The sequence below is a fragment of the Notamacropus eugenii genome, chromosome 6, assembly GCF_028372415.1.
Source record: "Notamacropus eugenii isolate mMacEug1 chromosome 6, mMacEug1.pri_v2, whole genome shotgun sequence".
NCBI classification, from domain to species: Eukaryota; Metazoa; Chordata; class Mammalia; order Diprotodontia; family Macropodidae; genus Notamacropus; species Notamacropus eugenii.
The window spans coordinates 175,959,351-175,979,383 of record NC_092877.1 but is presented as its reverse complement, the minus strand read 5'-3'; the positions used below and the strand labels follow the sequence as shown (position 1 = coordinate 175,979,383).

General features: G+C 33.1%; 1 protein-coding gene across 15 annotated transcripts in view; it reads right to left on the bottom strand.

The window, feature by feature from the left end:
• The window catches only part of ROBO2 (roundabout guidance receptor 2), an 820,467-nt gene that overhangs the window by 245,909 nt on the left and 554,525 nt on the right, over positions 1-20,033 (bottom strand). For all 15 annotated transcript variants that reach the window (XM_072621616.1, XM_072621613.1, XM_072621611.1 and 12 more), the window contains exon 6: positions 2,047-2,174. In XM_072621616.1, the coding sequence (XP_072477717.1) occupies positions 2,047-2,174 (128 nt within the window). The remainder of the gene's footprint in view (positions 1-2,046; positions 2,175-20,033) is intronic.

Below are 20,033 nucleotides of genomic sequence, written 5' to 3'. Positions count from 1 at the left end.
ATATGTATTTGAATCCCACTTTCGATACTACCCTTGTGGCCTTGCATGAGTCATCTAACTCTCTGGGTCTCATTTTCCTCATTGTCAAAATGAGGAGGCTGAACTAGATGATCACTGGTATTCCTTCTAAGTCAGGCTCTATGACTCAATGATCCAACAAAATTCGTAAGGAATTCAGTCAAACTGTGTATATTCACTACCAAATAATAACCAGTTTGACTGAATTATTTAATTATTCGTTTTGAAGTTAGAGAAAAACAGCCATATTGGGAAAACTATAATTGCATAAGAATGCTCTCACTCATGGATGAATTCTTAGGAACAAAAGGAGCATTCCACTCATATAGAGCTTTGCAACACAGAAATGGGACAGGAATATTTGGAGAGGTAATTTAATGAGAATAGCTAGCACTAAAATAATTAAAACCAAAACAAATTTTTTTCTCCTCTGATAACATTCCCTTTTCAGTAGTTTAATAGTGTAGGGCAAAATTTAGCTAAAACAGATCAAAATTTTTGTAAAATGTATTACTAATTCAAAAATTTTATAATAGAAAACAAAAAGTGATTAAAAACTGTGAAAAGTAGTCTCCAGGATTTCATCATAAGCATTTTATATATTAAATGATTATTTAAATAAATAAGCAACTCATATTTTCATACCATTTGTTTCACTGGCAAACATTTTCCAAATGGGAAGATAGTTATCTTTATATTTTCCAAAAATTTAAAGAAGGAAAAATTACTTTGTGTATGATTAGGACATCCACATTGTTTTGTCAAGCCTTTGAACAAAGACTTTTATGGCTAACTAGAAAAAAAAATCCTCAGATCACTTGAGCAGTAAACATTGACTAGACATTTTAAAGAAAAAAGAGGAGTATTAGAAGGAGTCCTAGGATTCAGACGGTCTGAATTCTAGTCTTCTATGTGTCACTAACTAGTCTTGTATGAAAATCACTTTACTTTTAGAATCTCAGTTTCCTTACCTTTGAAGGGAAAAATATTGACTGTATAGTCTCTAAAAGTTATCTTCTAGATATTCTGATACCCATGACATTTTAATACCAAAAGAAAAGCACTGCCAAGTAGGATGTACCTCTTCACTTACTTTTCATAGGTATGTTCATTCTAACAAAAAATTTTCTAGGTAAATAATTTATTCATTTTTTTCTAGATCAACTACCACATTTAAGTTTTAACAGGGTAAGTGAGAAAGTTAATTAAATGAATGAAAATAGGAGTACTGATTAATATGGCCTGACATTATTTAACATATTTAAAAAGGAAGTGTTTCTCAGCATCCAAGAGGAAAAAGAGAAGGTCTTTTCTGTTCTAGAGAAAAAGATGGAAGTAGCAGCACTCAGTTCTTTGAACAACCCAGAGTGCTAGTACCAGAGCTACCACTACATTCCTTGTGGGAAAAAAAAAAAATGTAACCTCCAAATTCTCTTCATCTTTCAAGGGGGCTTTGATCTTTCAAATATGCACCACTATGAAGAAAATGGTCAAAGATATATAATTGGGATTCAGTAGATGAGGAAGAAGTACAACTTAGGTCAACAGAATGAAGCCATTTGACTTTTCAGATGGCCCCTTTACTTAAACAAAGTAATATGATCGGAGAATGCATCAATCAGTAAAGCTCAAGGACTGATTATGAGATAAAAATACATTTGCAATTTTGTGTGAAGTTATATGAAGTTAAATGTGTCTATTACAACTGCCTAAATGATGGTACTGTCATTGTGTACCTTGGAATATTTATTTTTTTCTTATATGGGTCAAATGGTTATACCTAAGGGCCAGTTAATTGATTCTGGTTTACTCTGAGGTCAAGCATTTATGATAATGCTTTTTCTCCTTCATAAGTGTTTTCACTGACTTGATAAATATATTCTTTGGCAGGGATAATGCATGACTTTTGAGAAGTGAAAGTCATCTTAAGACAGTCTACTTCAGTTTTTAAAGTTTTATGATATTAAAAAACCAATTAACTATCTAATATCCCAATTAAAGTTGTTTTCGAAATGCTAAGTCACTTACCTCTAACAGTGAGGGTAGCAGAGGCTTCCACTCTTCCAACCCGATTCTCAGCAACACATGTATAGGTGCCCTCATCTGAACTCATGGCCTTTTTAATCCTCAATGTGTAATCATCTTTGATGTCGAATCTAAAGCAGAATAATAATTCTATGTGATTAAGGAACTGTTTGAGGAAACAAAAGTTTCTCATTTGAAAACTATAATGGGATTGCACCTAGTGCATATATTTGTATGATTAATTATTTAAAATTGGATGACAGGACTCAGCAATTGTCATGAGATTTTCACTGCAACATGGAGTAGTCAAAAAATCTTTTAAGCAGTTTCAGCATATTTATGCCATGTTAGGATATTATCAATTAATTAATAAATCAGCAAGAATTTAATATGTATGGCTATGTACCAGGTACTGAACTAATCACTCAGAATACAAAGTAAAAATTGAAAACGTTCCCTGCTTTTAATAAGGTTTGCAATCTAATGTGGGAGACAATATGTTTGATACAAGGGTGAGTAGTGTGTATAAATAAAACAAGATGTTCAAAATATATTAATACAGTTTTAAGCTATTAATATTACTTATGTGTTCAAATATAATATAATACATTAATATCATCTGTATATAAAAATACTGGTAAATATTGAAAGCCAGCACTATGGAAAAGAAAACAATATAAGACATACTTTTAGTTTATCTCTTTTTTAAGTCTAGATAATCAACAACAGCAAAAAATAAAGTCCTGATTTATAGTATTTGCTGATTTCTAAAGTGCATATGAATATATGTATTTGCTGAAAATTGAACAATCACTTTTCTTAAGACAGTATAAGCTGGCTATGGTATGGTTCTACGTATTCTCTCTCTCTCTCTCTCTCTCTCTCTCTCTCTCTCTCTCTCTCTCTCTCTCTCTCTTTCTCTCTGTCTCTGTCTCTCTCCATCTCTCTGTCTCTCTGTCTCTGTCTCTCTTTATCTATGTCTTTCTCTCACAAACATTTTTAAAATTACTGACATCATGCTATATAACTGAAAAAAAATTGTGTGGTCAATTCTTAAGTATATATTAACTATAAGAGTACTATTGTTTATCTCCCAGTAATAGCAAAAGTAAGTGCAACATGCTGCTAACAATGTTTCATACATTACAGTTGTACACAAACATTATGTCTCTATCTCTATCTATCTATCTATCTATCTATCTATCTATCTATCTATCTATCTATCTTTACAGGTTTCTAGAGCTGTTAACTTTGTTTGTTGAAGAGTCTGAGACACATAACCTTACACTCTAAATTGCTTTCCAATCTCCTTACTGAATTGGGAAATACAGTTAAAAACTAGAGGACACTGAGATATAAAACAGTCACTTTCAAGTATGGTATAATATTACTCATGGTGTACATGCAATGGCTAGAGTCTGCATTTAATTAAGCACAACAAAATAAGATAGAACAGATGAGAAAACATTACTAGTGAGGAAATTTTAATAAAATATTGGGTGATTTTGATTGTGAAATTTGGCAGTCTATTTTCTATGAATGCATTCATTGTTGCCAGTTTTGATTAATGACAGTTGTACAATCGTGTGCTGACAGTCCCTGCCATACAGACACATATTATTCTGATATGAAACACTGCTGAAAAATGCAACCCAATCATATTTGGCCCCTGGACAACATGTGCTATCATCACTGTACCGTGAATTGAGATTGATTGGTAACCAGCTGTGACAAAGTGGGAAAAGGAGCTTTGTCATTTTCAAGGGAAAAAAAACAAAACAAAACAAAACAAAATCGTGTAAAAACCATTATCATCTGTTTGGCCAAATAGAAATAAAACAAAATAATTAATATCTCAAATTTTAAGCAAAATTATATTTAAAGTTCAATTTATATAGATATTAACTTTATTCAATTATCTTTTTATTTTTAAAGATAAAAAAGAATTTTTGTTTAATCATGTTATACTCTAAAACAACTTCCTTATTCATTTCTTCTGTAAGACTGTTTTATTTATTTTATGAAGATTGCTCAATGACAGCTAACAGGAAAACTTTTTATATTTAGTGGCAAAAGTATTAATTTTATTTGAAGTATCTTGGACAATTTAGGTCAAACAATGTCAAGATCTATTTGTGCTTTTTGATTCCTTCTGTAGAGCGAATGCCTCACTATGAAGTATAATCACCATTATCAATACTATTGTCTTAGTTCACATTTATATAGAGCTAGATGGTTTAAAAAGTACTTTCATTAAAAACAATTTGGTAGGGAGACGGAGCCAAGATGTTAGAGAAAAGCCAGGAAGCTGCCTCAGCTCTCCCTGGTTTCCCTCTAAATAACATTACATCAAGCCTCTAACCAAATTCTGGACTGACAGAACTCACAAAAAGACAGAGTGAAACAATTTTCCAGCCCAAAATAACTTAGAAATCCAGGAAAGATCTGTCTCACTTGAGCAAAAGGGGAGTGTAGCCCAGGACAGACGATGTCCAGGCAAGCACATGTGAGGATCTTATACAGCACGAATCAGTAAACAAGGTCCTGTGGTCCTGACTAAGCAGGCCAGTGGCACAACAGGACAGTTGTGAGGCCTCCAGCATCAGTACAAAAGGCAAACTGCAGCAGTGGAACTACTTACACAACCAGTATGAATAGGCCTGGCCATCTCATCATAGTAGGCAAGCTGATAGTGCTATAGACCTTGGGCAGAAAACCAGTGTCCAGGTCCCTGGCTTCCAACACAGGAAGCTTGGGACAGTGCCTCCTGTACCCCTGGAGCAGAGATCAGCTTTAAAAGTCCAAAATAGGCTAGAAAATGAGCATTAAAGCAAGAAAAGCCCTGATCATAGAGAGCTACTATGGTAACAAGGAAGATCAAACCACAAGCTCAGAAGAGGACAATAATGTCAAAACACTGACATCTGAAGCTTCAAGGAGGAACATGAATTGATCTCAAGCCCAAGAATTCCTCTTCAAAGAGCTGAAAAAGGATTTTAAAAATCAAATAAAAGAGGCAGAAGAAAAAATGAGAAGAGAAATGAGAGTGTTTGCAAGAGAATCACAAAATATTCAACAGCTCAGAAAAAGAAAACAAGTCCTTAAAAAGTAGAATTAGCAAATGGAAAGTGGGTATAACAATCCACTGGAGAAAAAAATTCCTCAAAAAGTTCAATAGGTCAAAAGGAAAAGGAGACAGAAAAGGTTACTGGAGAAAATAATTTTTTTTAATTAGATAATTTATCTTTAGCTTTCCACCTTCACTTCCATAAGTTTTAAATTTTCTGCCCCTCCCAAAACAGCATGCAATCTGATATAGGCTCCACACATACATTCCTATTAAACACATTTTAACACTAATAATGTTGCATAGAAGAATTATAAAGAATGGGAGATCTGGATTCATGTTCAGAGGAAGACAATGGAGTTAAAAAAAAAACACTCCTTTATCAATGTCACATGATCCCTAGGGGAAAAAAAGAATTCTTGGAAGAACTTGAAAAGAACTTTAAAAATCAAATAAGAGAGCATGAGGAAAACTAGAAAAACAATAAGAACAATTCAAGAAAATCAAGAAAATTATGAAGAGTCAACCAACTGCAAATAGAAAATCAAAAATTTAAGAAAAGAAATAATTCCTTGAAAACTAAAATTGAGCAAGGGAGAGCTAATAATATTTTAAGATACCAAGAAATAATAAAACAAAATCAAAAGAATTTTTAAAAAATAGAAGAGAATATAAAACTTCATCAGAAAATAATGGATCTGGAGAACAGACCAAGGAGAAATGACATGAGAATAATTAGACCATCTGAAAATTATGATTAAAAAATCTGATACAATATTACAAGAAATTATCAAGCAAAATTGCCCTGAATTTCTAGAACAAGTAGGCAAAGCAGAAATAATTCCACCAATCAGCACTTGAAAGAAATCCCAGGCAGAAACCTTGCAGAATATATAGTCAAGCTTCAAAACTTCCTCCTCAATTAAGGACAAAATATTTGAAGCAACAAGGAAAAATAATTTAAATATAATGGAGCTACAATGAAGATTATACAAGATCTAGCAGCTACTACCTTGAAGAACAGTAGGTCTTGGAATACAACACTTTGTAAAGCAAAAGATCTGAGGTTACAACCAAGGGTAACTTATCCAGCAAAATTAAGTATAATCCTGAATGAAAAAGTAAATGGACATTTAACAAGCTGAAAGTTTTTTAAATATTTGTGACAAAAACAGCAGAATTTAAGGAAAAATTTGACATTTAACATCCAGGGGAAATATAAGGTAAACATTAAAAACCAATTATAAGGAATTCATTAAGGTCAAATTGTTTACTTCTTATGTGAAAATGTTATCACCACTCTTATGATTGTCATCATTATGTAGGTAGTTTGAAAGAAAGGCTTCAGTTGAGCTGTACATGATATGTTGATTCTAAAAAATAAAATACTGTAGGGAGAGATAAAAAGGAGTAATTGTCTCATACAAATGAGGCATAAAAGGAAAAAACTGATAAAGAAGAAACTAGTAGCAAGGAGGGAAGGTAGTGCTGGGACCTTATTCTCATTGGCAATAGGTTAAAGAGGGAACAACATATGTATCTAGAAGGGTATAAAAATCTTCTAAATCCATAAAGAAATAAGAGGGCAAGCAGGCAGGGTGAAAGAAAAGAGAAGAGAGTGACTCTTGGAGGGATGGTTGGGTTAAGGAATAGGAGGACAAGGAAGTGGATAGAAGTAAAGCAGAGGAGTGAGGAGGGATAAAATAAATAGTGAGAGGATAGTGAGGAAAAACAGAAAAGAAGAAAAATACACATGTAATCTGAATTCAATACCATGTTTGTTTTTTTTTTTAGGAAACACTATAAAATGAAAGAGACACAAAGATAAAACAGAGGGCAGAAATAAAATTTATTATATAAAAAGCAGGAATAATGATCATTACCTCAAACAAAATTAAAGTTAAAATATATTTAATCAAAACAGAAAAATAGGGGAAAATACATTATATGTCAGCAATATTATTAAACACTGTTTTAGACCATATAAAATCACCACATAGTATACAGTTCTTGAGAGTATACCTGCCAAAACAGATACAGAAGCTATATAAACATACACATAAACTTTTTATACAAATAAAGTGAGATCTAAATAATTGAAATAATATTTATTATCCACGAATAGGTAAAGCCAATAAAATAAAAAATGAAAATTTTATCTAACCTATCAATTTAATCAATTCTATCCCAATTAAATTGCTAAAAAATATCTTATTGAGTTAGAAAAATTAATGACAAAGTTCATTTGGAAGGGAAAAAGGTCAGGTATTTCCAAGAAGCCAGGGAAAAAGAAGATGCAAAGGAAGCAGCTTTAGCAATGTTGAACTTGAAACTATGTTATAAAGTGAGAACATTGTTGAAGTGCAAGATGGATAATTTTGATTATTGTTTGATTAAGATTTTCTGGCAAAATAAAATCAATGTAGCCCAGAGTAGAAGGTTTGTGGAAAACTGGGGGAAGAAAAATCTCTCATAGATTATGTCTCAAATAGTATGTGACTGGGTTGGAATATTGCTGTGATATAGAAAATGATGAACTGGTTGATTTAAAAGAAAACATGGAAAGACTCAGACTTATGAAGGAAGATGGAATCCACTTTCAGAAAAAGAGATGACAAGTGGAAATATGCTTAGTATGGTCTTACATATGTATAGATGTGTGTATGTGTATGTGTATGTGTATAGATATCTATATATTCATATCTATACCTATATCTGTATGGATAATAGCTCTATCTATCTATCTATCTATCTATCTATCTATCTATCTATCTATCTATCTGTCTGTCTATCTAACTATATCTTCACATTTAATTATAGCTTTCTTTAGGACTAGGGGGAGTAAGATATAAAGTGCACAGCAGAGAACAAAAGAAAACCTATAAAGAAGCAAAGAAAAGGTAAGTAACTTAGAAAATAATGTGCAGTATTTATTATATAGGTTTTCTTGAAATGGAAATTTGTTGTTTTGTACTGAATCTTCTCTTATGTGCTGCTGTGTACCTGGCAATGTTTTTTATTTCTTTTCTCATTTTGAGTTCAAGTTTAAAATGAATCTTAAAAATGACCAAAAAAAAAAAAGAGAAATCATGGAAACAATCAATAATTTCATCATAGAGAATGACAATAATGAGACAATATGGCACAATTTGTGGTATGCAGCCAAAGCGGTACTTATGGGAAAATTTTTATCTTTAAATCCTTACATTAATAAAACATAGAAAGAATACATCAATGAGTTGGGCATTCAGCTTAAAAAGCTAGGAGAAAAAATTAAAATTCCCAATTAAATATCAAATTAGAAATCATGGAAATCAAAGAAGAGATTAATGAAATTGAAAATAAGGAACTAATAAATAAAACTAGGATCTGGTTTTATGAAAAAAATTGGTGAGCCTGTGGTTAATTTGATTCAAAAAAGTAAGAAGAAAACCAAATTACTAGTATAAAAATTAAAATAGTCAATTCAACATTAATGAAGAGGAAATTAAAACAATAATCTGGAATTATTTTGCCCAATCACAAGCCAATAAATCTGACAATCTAACTGAAATAGATTAATGTTTACAAAAATGTAGATTTCCCAGATTAACAGAAAAGGAAATAGAATACTTAAATAACCATATTTTAGAGGAAAAAAAATTGAACAATTGAATATCAATGAACTCCCTAAGAAAAAATAAAGGGGCCAGACTTAGATTCACAAGTGAATTCTACCAAATATTTCAAGAACAAGAAATTCCTATACTATGTAAGCTAGTTTGGAAAAGAGGCAGAAAAGAAATCCTTCCAAATTAATTTTATGACACATATATTATGCTCATACCTAAACCAGGAAGAGTCAATACAGACAATGAAAATTATAGACCAATTTGCCTGATGGATATTGATGCAAAATTTATAAATATTTATAAATATTTAAAATGTTAAGTGACATATCACCGGAATAATACACTATTACCAGGTGAAATTTATATCAGGAATGTAAGTTTGATTCAGTATTATGAAAACTATCAGCATAGTTAACCATATCAATAACAAAATAAACAGAAGTTACGTGATTATCTCAATAGATGCAGATAAAGTTTTTGACAAAATGCAACACACATTTTAGAGAACATAGGAAAAAACTGAGTTTTCCTTGAAATAACTACTACCTATCTCAAACCATCAGTAAGTATTATCTACAATGGGGATAATGTAGAAGTTTTCCCAGTAAGATTAAGGGTGAAGCAAGGATGCCCATTACCATCACCATTGTTCAATATTGTATTAGAAATGTTAGCTTCAGCAATAAGAGAAAAAAAAATTAAGGCATTAGAATAGGCAATGAGGACATAAAACTATCACTCTTTGCCTATGATATGAATGTATACTTAGAGAATCCTAGAGAATAAGCTAAAAAAAAATCAAGTAACAACTTTGGCAAAATTGCAGGTTATAAAATTCCATGCAAATTTACTGCATTTCTATATATTACCAACAAAGCCCAGCAGCGTAAGACAGAAAGAAAAATTCCATTTTAAGTTATCATTGGCAATATATGTTTGGGAGTCTGGCTGTCAAGACAAACCAAGGAATTATATAAATACAGTTACAAAACACTTTTCACACAAACAAAAAAATCAGATCTAAACAACTGGAAAAATATAAATTGCTCATGGGTAGCCTGAGCTAATATAATAAAATGTCAGTTCTACCTAAATTAATTTACTTATTCAGTGCCATACCAAAGTACCAAAAAAGTGTTTTATAGCACTAGAAAAATAATAATAAAATATATCTGGAAGAACAAAAGATCAAGAACATCAAGGGAATTAATGAAAAAATGCAAATGAAAGCAACCTATCCCTACCAAATCTAAAACTGTATTACAAAACTGCTATCATGAAAATTATTTGGTACTGTCTAAGAAATAGAATGATGGGCAAGTGGAATACACTAGATACACAGGAGAAAAATGGAAAATGATAAATGTTGGAGAGGATGGGTGAAAACTGGAACACTAATGCATTGTTGGTAGAGTTGTGAACTGATCCAGCCATTCTGGAGAACAATTTGGAACTATGCCCAAAGGGCAATCAAACTGTGCATACCTGTTAATCCAGCAATATATCTACTAGATCTTTATTCCAAAGAGATAACAAATAATAGAAAAGGACCCACTTGTTACAAAAATTTGTAACAGCTCTTTTGGTAGGGGCGAAGAATTTGAAATTGAGGGGAGGCCCATCAGTTGGAGAATGGCTAAACAAGCTATGGCATATGAATGCAAAGGAATACTATTGTGTTACAAGAAATGATGAGCAGGTAGGGTTCAGGAAAACCTGGACTTACATGAACTGTTGTTGAGTGAAGTGAGCAGAAGAAGGAGAAGATTGTACATAGTAACAATAACATTCTGTGATGATCGAGTATGATTGACTTAGCTATTCCCAGCAACACAATGATCTAAGACAATTCTAAAACATTCATGATGGAAAATACTATCCACATCCAGAGAAAGAATGGATGGAGTCTGAATGTATTTTCTCTTTGTGTGTGTTAGTGTTGTGTGTATGTGTGTGTGTTTTTCTTTTGCTCTGTTTCTTCTTTCACAATGTGATGTGGAAATGTTTTACATTACTCCATATGTAAAACCCAAGATTGCTTGCTGTCTTGTGGACAGTGAGGGAAAGGAGAGTGTGGAGAGGGAGGGAGGGAGGGAGAATTTGGAACTCAAAAGCTTTAAAGAAAGAATGCTGAAAATTATCTTTTCATGTAATTGGAAAAATAAAATAGTATAAAAAACAATTTTGTAATGTTTTGGTTTCTCCATAAAAACACTTCCCTTGGGAGCAATGTTCAAACTTTTTTGCTTGCTATCCAAGACTGCCCACAATCTCAGACTACCTTTACCTGAACTTAACAAGCACTGCTGAAGTGTAAAAAGGATAATTCTGATTATTTTAAATTAAAATCTTCTTACATAAAAATAACCTATATAGCCAAGAAGAGAAGGAATGCAGAAAATTGGGGAGAAAACTTTTCTCAGAGATTATTGTGATTGCATTGGAAGATTACTGTGCTGTAAGAAATGAAGAGTTGGTTGATTTAGAAAGAAAAAAAAGAAAAAGAAAAACTTAAGCCTATGAAGGAAGATGTTGTTCATTTTCAGAGAAATAAATGACAGGTGGAAATAAGTATAGTACAGTCTTACATAATGAATGTATATGTGCATATCTCTGCATACTTATATGTGTGTATATGTATATATCCACAAATTGTAGCCTTCTTTATGGTGGAACGGAGAAGAGTGAAAAAATAAAGTAAAACGTGCATAGCAGAGAACAAAAGAAAACCAACAAGGAGGCAATTTTGAAAATGATATGTAGCATTTATTTTACAGGTTTTCTTGAAACAAAAATTTATTGTTTTAAATTAAATCCTCTCTTATGGTCTGCTGCATACATGGCAATGGTTTTTTGTTTGTTTTCTCATTTTGTTTTTAAGTTTAAAATAAAAAATTAAATATGAAATATGGTGTAAAATGTTGGTCTAAACCTAATTTCTGCCTGACATTTCCAGTTTTCCCAGAATTTTTTTCCCTTTTCCCAAATAAGGAGTTTTTTCCTTAGGTCATTGTTTTTCACATTGTAAAATACTTGGTTATTGTGTTTGATTATGATCTCCTTTGTCCAGTCTTTGTACAGCTCTCTGTTTTTTAACTAATACCAAATAGTTTTGATGAGTGTTGCTTTATAATATAGTTTGAGGTCTGAAAGTACTAGCCCTCCTTTCAGTTTATTTATTTTCATCATCTCCCTTGATATTCTAGATCTTTTGTTTTTCTAAATGAATTTTGTTATTATTTTATCATTTCTATAAATTATACTCTTGGCAATTAAGCTGAGATAGCTTTAAAAGTGTAAATTAACTTTGGTAGCATTGTCATTTTTACTATGTAGGCATGGACTGGAAATGAGCAACTGATATTTTTAAAGCTCTTTAAATTGATCTTTATTTCTTCAAAGAACACTTTATAATTTAATTAATACTGTTTTGTTGCTATGATGAATATGGCTTTATGGTATCTGAATAAATGTTTTGGTTCTGTCTTCCATGTGGAGAATCTGTGGTATTTCAGGATTCTGAATTGATCCAGGATATTCATGGCCGCAGTAGGCTATTTGAATATCTCATTGGTGCTATACCTTGTTGAGTATTTTTCACCTTCTATGGCTAACTAAATATCCTTTTGTTAATTGTTGAATGATATATGAGTGTATCTTTTTGCTGTAGTATCAAATCAAAACTACAAGTCTAGTCTTAATCAGGTATAGCCCAGGGCAATTAGCATGTGTAGAGTATTGAAACATAATGAGCCCATTAAAAGGGAATGGCAGTGCAGAAGAAGGATATCCTGGATTGTTTTTGACTGCACTGCTACTGATTTCTGCTTCTCCACTCCCCCATTAGGTCTGATAGTTCCTATTTGCAGTAGGTGTCCAGGGGCTTATACTGTCAGTTCCCTCTTGAGATTGGTGGGAACACTGTGATGCTGCTAATCCTAGGGACTGATTCTATCTTCCTCTCTTAGGGATGGCTTCTATAGATCACACTGATCACAGCTGATAAGGTGAGGATATGCACAGTGGAAGAATTAAGCAAAATCCAAATAGGAATTTTGGGTGATCATGCTAGGGCTTTGGTTCTCCTTCCTGTCCATGGTCATCCTCTCCAGAGAAGGAAATTCTTCTTGCTGCCAGCTGGACACCACTGAGGAACCCAAAAGCTCCTGACATCTTAGACTCAAAAGGTTGTCACAACTTGACTAAGAATTTCTAGTTTAGGATTGCCCATCTATGCTTAGGGAAAGACATAAAACAAAACAAAAAGGAACAAAGATGGAGACTTCTCTAAGGCATTACATGTATGCTGCTTTCATGTTCAGACAGTAGCCATTTATTCCATAGTGCAGGAAAAGTCTGGGACCTGAGCTTTGCAGGAGTGCCCCACTGGAAATTCTAGAAAGAGATAATTGGTTTACAATTGCCAGTTTGGCATTAAAGTAGAATCTTTTTAAGGTGATCTAGCATCCCTTCCTGTCTTCACCAAATTTATTGGGATACAATTGGCACATTTGTCCAAAAAAGGTCTTCGAGTTCCTGGGGGGAAATTAAGTATTGTCTTTTCAAATGCCTCTTCCAATGATTTACAGAAAAGAATTACAAAAAAGTCCATGCATTGAAATTCTGTACAGCTTCTCAAATGCTGGGGTTCCTCATGTTGCCTCTCAACTTTCTGGTTATGTCCATATATGTGTGTTTGTGTATGTATGTATAGCTATATGTATATGTGCATATTTCCATTATAGGATACCTCTTTTGTAACACCTGCATATGAGGCTAGTAGTATGACATTGGACAAGTCACATAAACTCCCTCAGCCTCAATTTTCTCATCTGGGAAAAGGAAATGAGGATAATAATGCCCCTTATCGAAATATACTGACATTACAGAATCATATGAGAATCAAATGATACATTACATGTAAAGCACACTGAAAATCTTAAAGTGCTACATAAAATGTCAGCTATTATATGCTGTTTTGAATAGTATAAAAACAAGCATAATATTCTTTTTTTGCTCTCTTGGAACAAAAGGTGAGAGGCCTGTTTAACTTTTTTCTGTTAGCAAAGTACATATTTAAGAAATTTTTTAGATATTTTTTGTTAATAGTTGAGATATTTATGATTGCTTCCAAAACCATTTTTGTAGCAAATGCCATTTTTTGTCTTAATTAAAGCAATATAAAAATACTGGATCTCACTTTAAAAAAATGCTTTAAATATCTACTTATCTGACCAAAGATATTGAAATCAAAATGATAATATACATAAAGCATTTGGTAAATCTTAAACTGCCATATAAACAGTAGCTATTTTGTTGTTATTAGTATTTTAGAAAAAAATAGTTTAATACATTTAAGAATCATACTATGAAAAATTATTCTAGTTTCTATACTGCAGTCTCATCTTAAATCTGTCCTTTCAGATAGCTTCTGAAAGCTAAATTGTTAAATTGATTCACATTAATTTTTGCTTTATGCTTAGTAGTGTTATAGTAAGTTCCTACAAATTCATTTTATGTGCAAGGAAACCAGATTTGCCTAGTAAATTTAAATTCCTGTGTAAGGAGTTTCTTCTTAACATAACCTTTGCCATCAACCACTAATATTATCAGACCAATTTGATGGGAAGAAACCTGATGAGATTTGTTGAAGCCTCAGATGCCTTGGCTATATGCATTTCCTATGTGATTGTCTTTCTACTTCTGGCTTTATTTTTGCCTACTCTTCCTGTTAATGCTGGATCTATGTGTGGGAGAGATTATTCCAGGTTTATTGTAAAGACATTTGTGTTTCTTGCCATGCCATTTCAGTAAATAATTTTTCTTTGAGTTCGTTGCAACCTCTGACTGACTGTTGAAAGGCCAACACATTGGTAGGGCTTGTGAGCTGGAGTTTGAGGAGTATGGACCCACAGAATACCTTGAGTCAGGAGCAGCTACCTCTCAGGGGATTCAAACTGTGTACATGAGTTGGGGGGGGGGGGCAGTTGCTCAAAGTTGCCCAAAGAATACTGCACAGACTTTATAAATAAGCTTCTGTATTTTTATCACATTGCTTAACTTTTTAGGTACTCAATTAAGGAGAAGAAAACATGGTACAATAGAATTTAAAAAATCAGTAATAAATATAACATTGCTCTCTCATGAGTTTTCTCCTAACTTCTAAATCTCCTTTGTTTTATTATGCTCCACTCAGATTCCCTAAGCACAAGTGACTCCAAAAGCTGTATCCTCGGCCTTTTAAAGTTTCCTGTTCTAGATATTCTTTCCCAGAAATTTCATTCTTTCTTACGATTTCAATTGTCACTTCTATGTAGATGATTTTCAGATCTATACATGTATCCCCAGTTTTTCCCCTGAGCTTCAATTCTCCATCTCAGATTTTCTGCACATACTTAAATGTTCACTAACACCTCAAACTAAATATATCCTAAACCAAACTCGTTATTATATTCCCCACTAAATCCATCCTTCCTTTGGTTTCCAGGCTTGAAATCTCACAGTCACTTTTAACTCTTCCTTCACTCAGCTCTCATGAAAAATTGTTTACCAGTCAGTTATACTTCTATACCTCTTTCCTCCTTCCTCTTCTCTCTGCTGCCATCATTCTAGTTTAGGGATTCATCACCACTTCTTTGGATTTTGTAAAAACATTCTTAACTGTTTTCCAAGTACTATTCTCTCTAACTCATCTTTTACAAAGCTGCCAAAATAGCATAAAGATCTGCCAATGTGATTGTCCTACTTAAAAGATATTTAGCGGCTTCTTATTTTCAAAATGATAAAGTGCAAAATCGTTATTGTGACACTTTCCTCTTACTGGTTGCCACCAACCTTATTTTACACTAACTCACTTCACATACTTTATTCTAGCAAAAATGGACTATTAGCTCTTTCCCTGATTCAACTTGACATTTTCTGCCTCTGTGGATCCATGAGGGCTGCCCTCCTGCCCCTATTCCTGGAATTAACTCACTACTCATTTCTGCCTATTGAAAGCTTTCTCAGTTAAAAGTGATCTGTCACCAAATTTTTTAACACACTTTGTATTGATCTCTCCTTTGCCCCTAAAACATTCTTATGTTGCATCATGCTCGTTTGTATGCATCTCTTGTTCTTTCTATTAGAATATAAACTCAAGAAAAGGTACCATTTTAAATCTTTATATCCCTTGTGTATCAACAAATTTTAACCCACCTATCATTTAGTATATAAAGTTTAGAGAGTTTCCTGAGGCAAAAATAGGTTAACTGGCTTGCTCAGGCTCAGAGGTGGGATCTGAACATGTCTTTCTGGCTCTAAACTCTGCACTCTACCCACTATATAACTCTAGCTCTATAGCACAGTGCCTTGTTAAATGTTCAATAAATGTTTTCAGAATTAAGTTTTGTTGAATTATTACTACCAGAATTCTAAAGGTATGTCACTTAGGAAAAAGGCACTGGGTTATTGATTATGTATAAGATGCAAAAGAACAATGATAAATAAATACTGCATGTAGAAGTTGAATCACTTAAAATATGTTTTTTTTTTTTATTTTCAAATAAATATTGAGATTGTTCAAAGGGAAGATTTGCTAAGCTTTATTTCTCCTGAACTCTGTATCTAAAACAGAATTGCATAGCTGCATGTCATCTGTGTTGGAAGTCAGGATGTGGGGATGAAAACTTTGAAGGACAAGAGTTCTCAACACGGAAATATCACTTCCATTATTATTAAGGTCTGAAATATCATAGACAATCATTGTCGCCATCTATACTGGACATATCTAAATGGTAGGAAGAATAGAAAATATGAAAACCATATTGCCCAATTAAAGTCAATTAAAAAAAAAAACAGAATAGAATCCAGAAAACAAAAACACACCAAAAAAAAAAAATCTAGATTTCTTTGATCAGCAGCTACAAGCAAAAGTCAAAAATTTAAGGGCATATGAGTTAAAGTAGCAAAAAAACCCAACATTAATCAAAAATTTACTTCGGGAGTTTGAGAATTAAAGGTTGCAAAGGTGGGATTAGAGTAGAACTCAATGTATGGGAGTTGATCTACGTGAACCATCCCATGAGACTTCTGGCTTACATAACCAACAAGATGGAGGACTAATTTTTCTGATATTTATTACTTTCAGAATTGAAATTATTTACCAAAAATAAAGAAATTTCAGTTATATCAATGTCTAAGACACAAAGAGTGAAAGAAGGTAAGAAATTCCATGAACTAATGTTTAACTCACTACACTCTCCAACAAAACACCATTCTCCTTGTAGCAAGGTTGTACTAGCTAACAAGGGGCAGCTAGGTTGTGCAGTGGATGAATACCAGTGCAAGTGTCGGGAGGACCTGAGTTCAAATCTCACCTCAGACACTTGACACTCACTAGCTGTGTGACCTTGGGCAAGTCACTTAACCACAACTGTGTCATCCTGGGTCATCTCCAGTCATTCTTATGAATATTAGGTCACTGGATTCAGATGGCTCTGGAGGAGAAGACTGGTGACCTGCACAGCCCTCCCTCACTCAAAATAAAGTCAAGTGCAAATCATGTCATCATTTCTCTGATGGCATGGTCTTCTTTGGCAATGAAGGATGAACACACACACTAGCTAACACAACCCATGGGTTTGCAATAAAACACAATCCCACATGCTCATCTTGCATTTGCAATGCAAGAGTGGGAGATTTGAGAAAAAAGAGACAGACCTCCTTGTTACAAGATAGTTTCCTCCAAGATTGAATCTAGACTGTACATACACACAGGACCAGAATTAAGAGGGTTCTGATTAAAAGAACACAAGGGCTCAAGCCTCACTCATTGCAGTAGTGGTTCTATATGTGCTGTTATATAAAGAAATTATGGGAGAGAGAAGGAGGTTGTGTAAAATTTCAGGTTGTCCATATGGTCTCAAGTACTCCAACATAATGAAAATGCTACTTGAATCAAAATGGAAAATGGAAAGATTATGAACTAGTAATATAATGAATAACAGGAGTTGCTTCAAGTGAAATGACTGAAACCAGCTTTTCTGCAAATAAACAAAGCTGTCACTACTTGTATCACATACACATAAATTTACAAACGTATAAAAGAATATATTGCCTGAAGATTAAAAATGATGTGCCAAAAAAGTCCCAAAGTTATAACACACAACTTAATATTGATTTAATGATAATTTTCCAAGTCTCCCAGAAGTTCTGTAATGCTTATTGATTACCAAAAAGTCTTTGACTAAGTTCTTCATTCATGGTTTGTTCATGTGCTACAAATATACAAAACATATTGATGTAAAAGTGAGAATGCTAGAGTATTTGAAATTCACATGGACAATTGTGCTCTTTTAAAAATACAACCCAAATGGCAACAGCAAGAATAAGTGATACAAAATGTGGATTATTCAGAGAGAGGGTTTAAGCTAAGGCTTAAATCCATTGTCATTTCTCATAAAAAGAAATAACTCTGTTTTCCAAGTTAGAAAGGGCACTGAAACAGAACATCTAGTCACTTGGTACACACCAAGCTATGTGGTTCTATCAGAAAATAAATTAAAGGACCCTTTCATTATACAGAATTTTTCTCCAATGATTTTAAATTGATATTTGGATTGTACTGTGAGAACACCAGAAGGTCCATATCAGCCCTCTTGTCTTTTCCAAGTTATAAGAAGGATGCTTTGAGTGTGTTTATAAAATATGAGCATGTAGCCTACTATTTTTATTCACCTACAAAATTAATGACTTTAATAATCTGTACAATTTAATGCTAATAAATAAACAGGATAGTCTGTTCTAGAGCCATTTTATCTGAACTTCATTGAAAGAGGTGGATAAGAAAGTAATAAAGATAACTGCCATGGCAATTAGATCATTGATTTATAAAAGCTTGATGACATTTTTAATAGATGTCACCATAGAAAATACTCATAATCTTCAAGTCACATTATTATTCCCATTCTACAGAGTCTCACAGCTAGTAAGTGTTTGAGGCTGAATTTGAACTCAGGTATTCATGACTTCAGGCCCAGCACTCTATCCATTATGCCACCAGCTGCCTACTAATGGGAGGCATGAGACAAAAAGTTTTCTAACCATGGAGACAAAATTATGTGGGAAAAATGATAAAATATCATCCCTGTCATTCTCTTTGCTATTATACTAAGGATGCTTCCAGTAAGCATAAAGATAATAAGCAACAATCTAATATTTTAAATTAACTACAAAAATAGTTTTTATACACACCAACATACAGGAATAATAGGATAGTTGTTTATATTGGAACTTTGTGGAACAAGATGAAAAAATTATTTTCTGCAATAATTATAATTATCATCATAGCTCATGCTGTCTCCTCTTTTTAAAAACAGACTACTAAAAAAGATTTAAAGTAATTCAGAAGCTAAGTAGCTAATTGAATATTCCTCCTGAAAGCATTCTTGTAAGTAATTTTGGATAAACAAATTAGAAGTTTAATTTTCTCTGTTAAATGAAATATTCCCTGTCCCAATCTCCCCTCTTCCTAGTGAAAAGTCATAAAATAACAGATTTAGTGATAGAAAGGATCTCAAAGATTAGCTCTTCCAAATCCTTAATTATACAGATGAGGAAGCTAAGGCACAGATACATAAAAGTACATAAATAATAAGAAACAGACCTGGGATTTGAACCCAGTGTTATAGCCCAAATTCAGTACTTTCCCCATTGTATTATACTGTTTTGATATCTTTCACCTCCAAATGGCAATTGTATTTGTTTATCCCTCTACAACTGCACATACATACTGTACATCATATTACGTGTGTATATAATAGGGATGAGATATGATCTGTTGAACTGGGGCACTTCTCTTGAAGCTATGCTTAGGTACTTTGATTCCATGAGGATAAAAAAGTACTCTAGGTCAGTGCTGAAACACCTGTACAGAACAATTCCTTATTCGTCCCTACCATTGAGCACTATGTACAAAACCAGAAGAAAAAGAAATGAGGCAGGACAAATTCTTTTGTATTGTGAAGTTTGGATTCAGTCAAAGGGCCATACTTGAGGCCACAGGTTTCCCACTCCTATATCAGATCACTCCTTCTCAGTCTCCTTTGCTGGCTCCTTACCTAGGTCATGCCATCTAACCATTGAATTTCCTCACATTTCTGTCATAGGCCCTCTTGTCTTGTCCCTCTATAGTGTTTTATTTGATGACTTCATCAACTTCCATGGATATCTTTTACTATCTCTACATTTATAATTAGGGCTGGATCCAGCCCGAACATCTCTAGGAATCTCCCTCCTTTTGCCTCCAACTGCCTTTCAGATATCTTGAACTG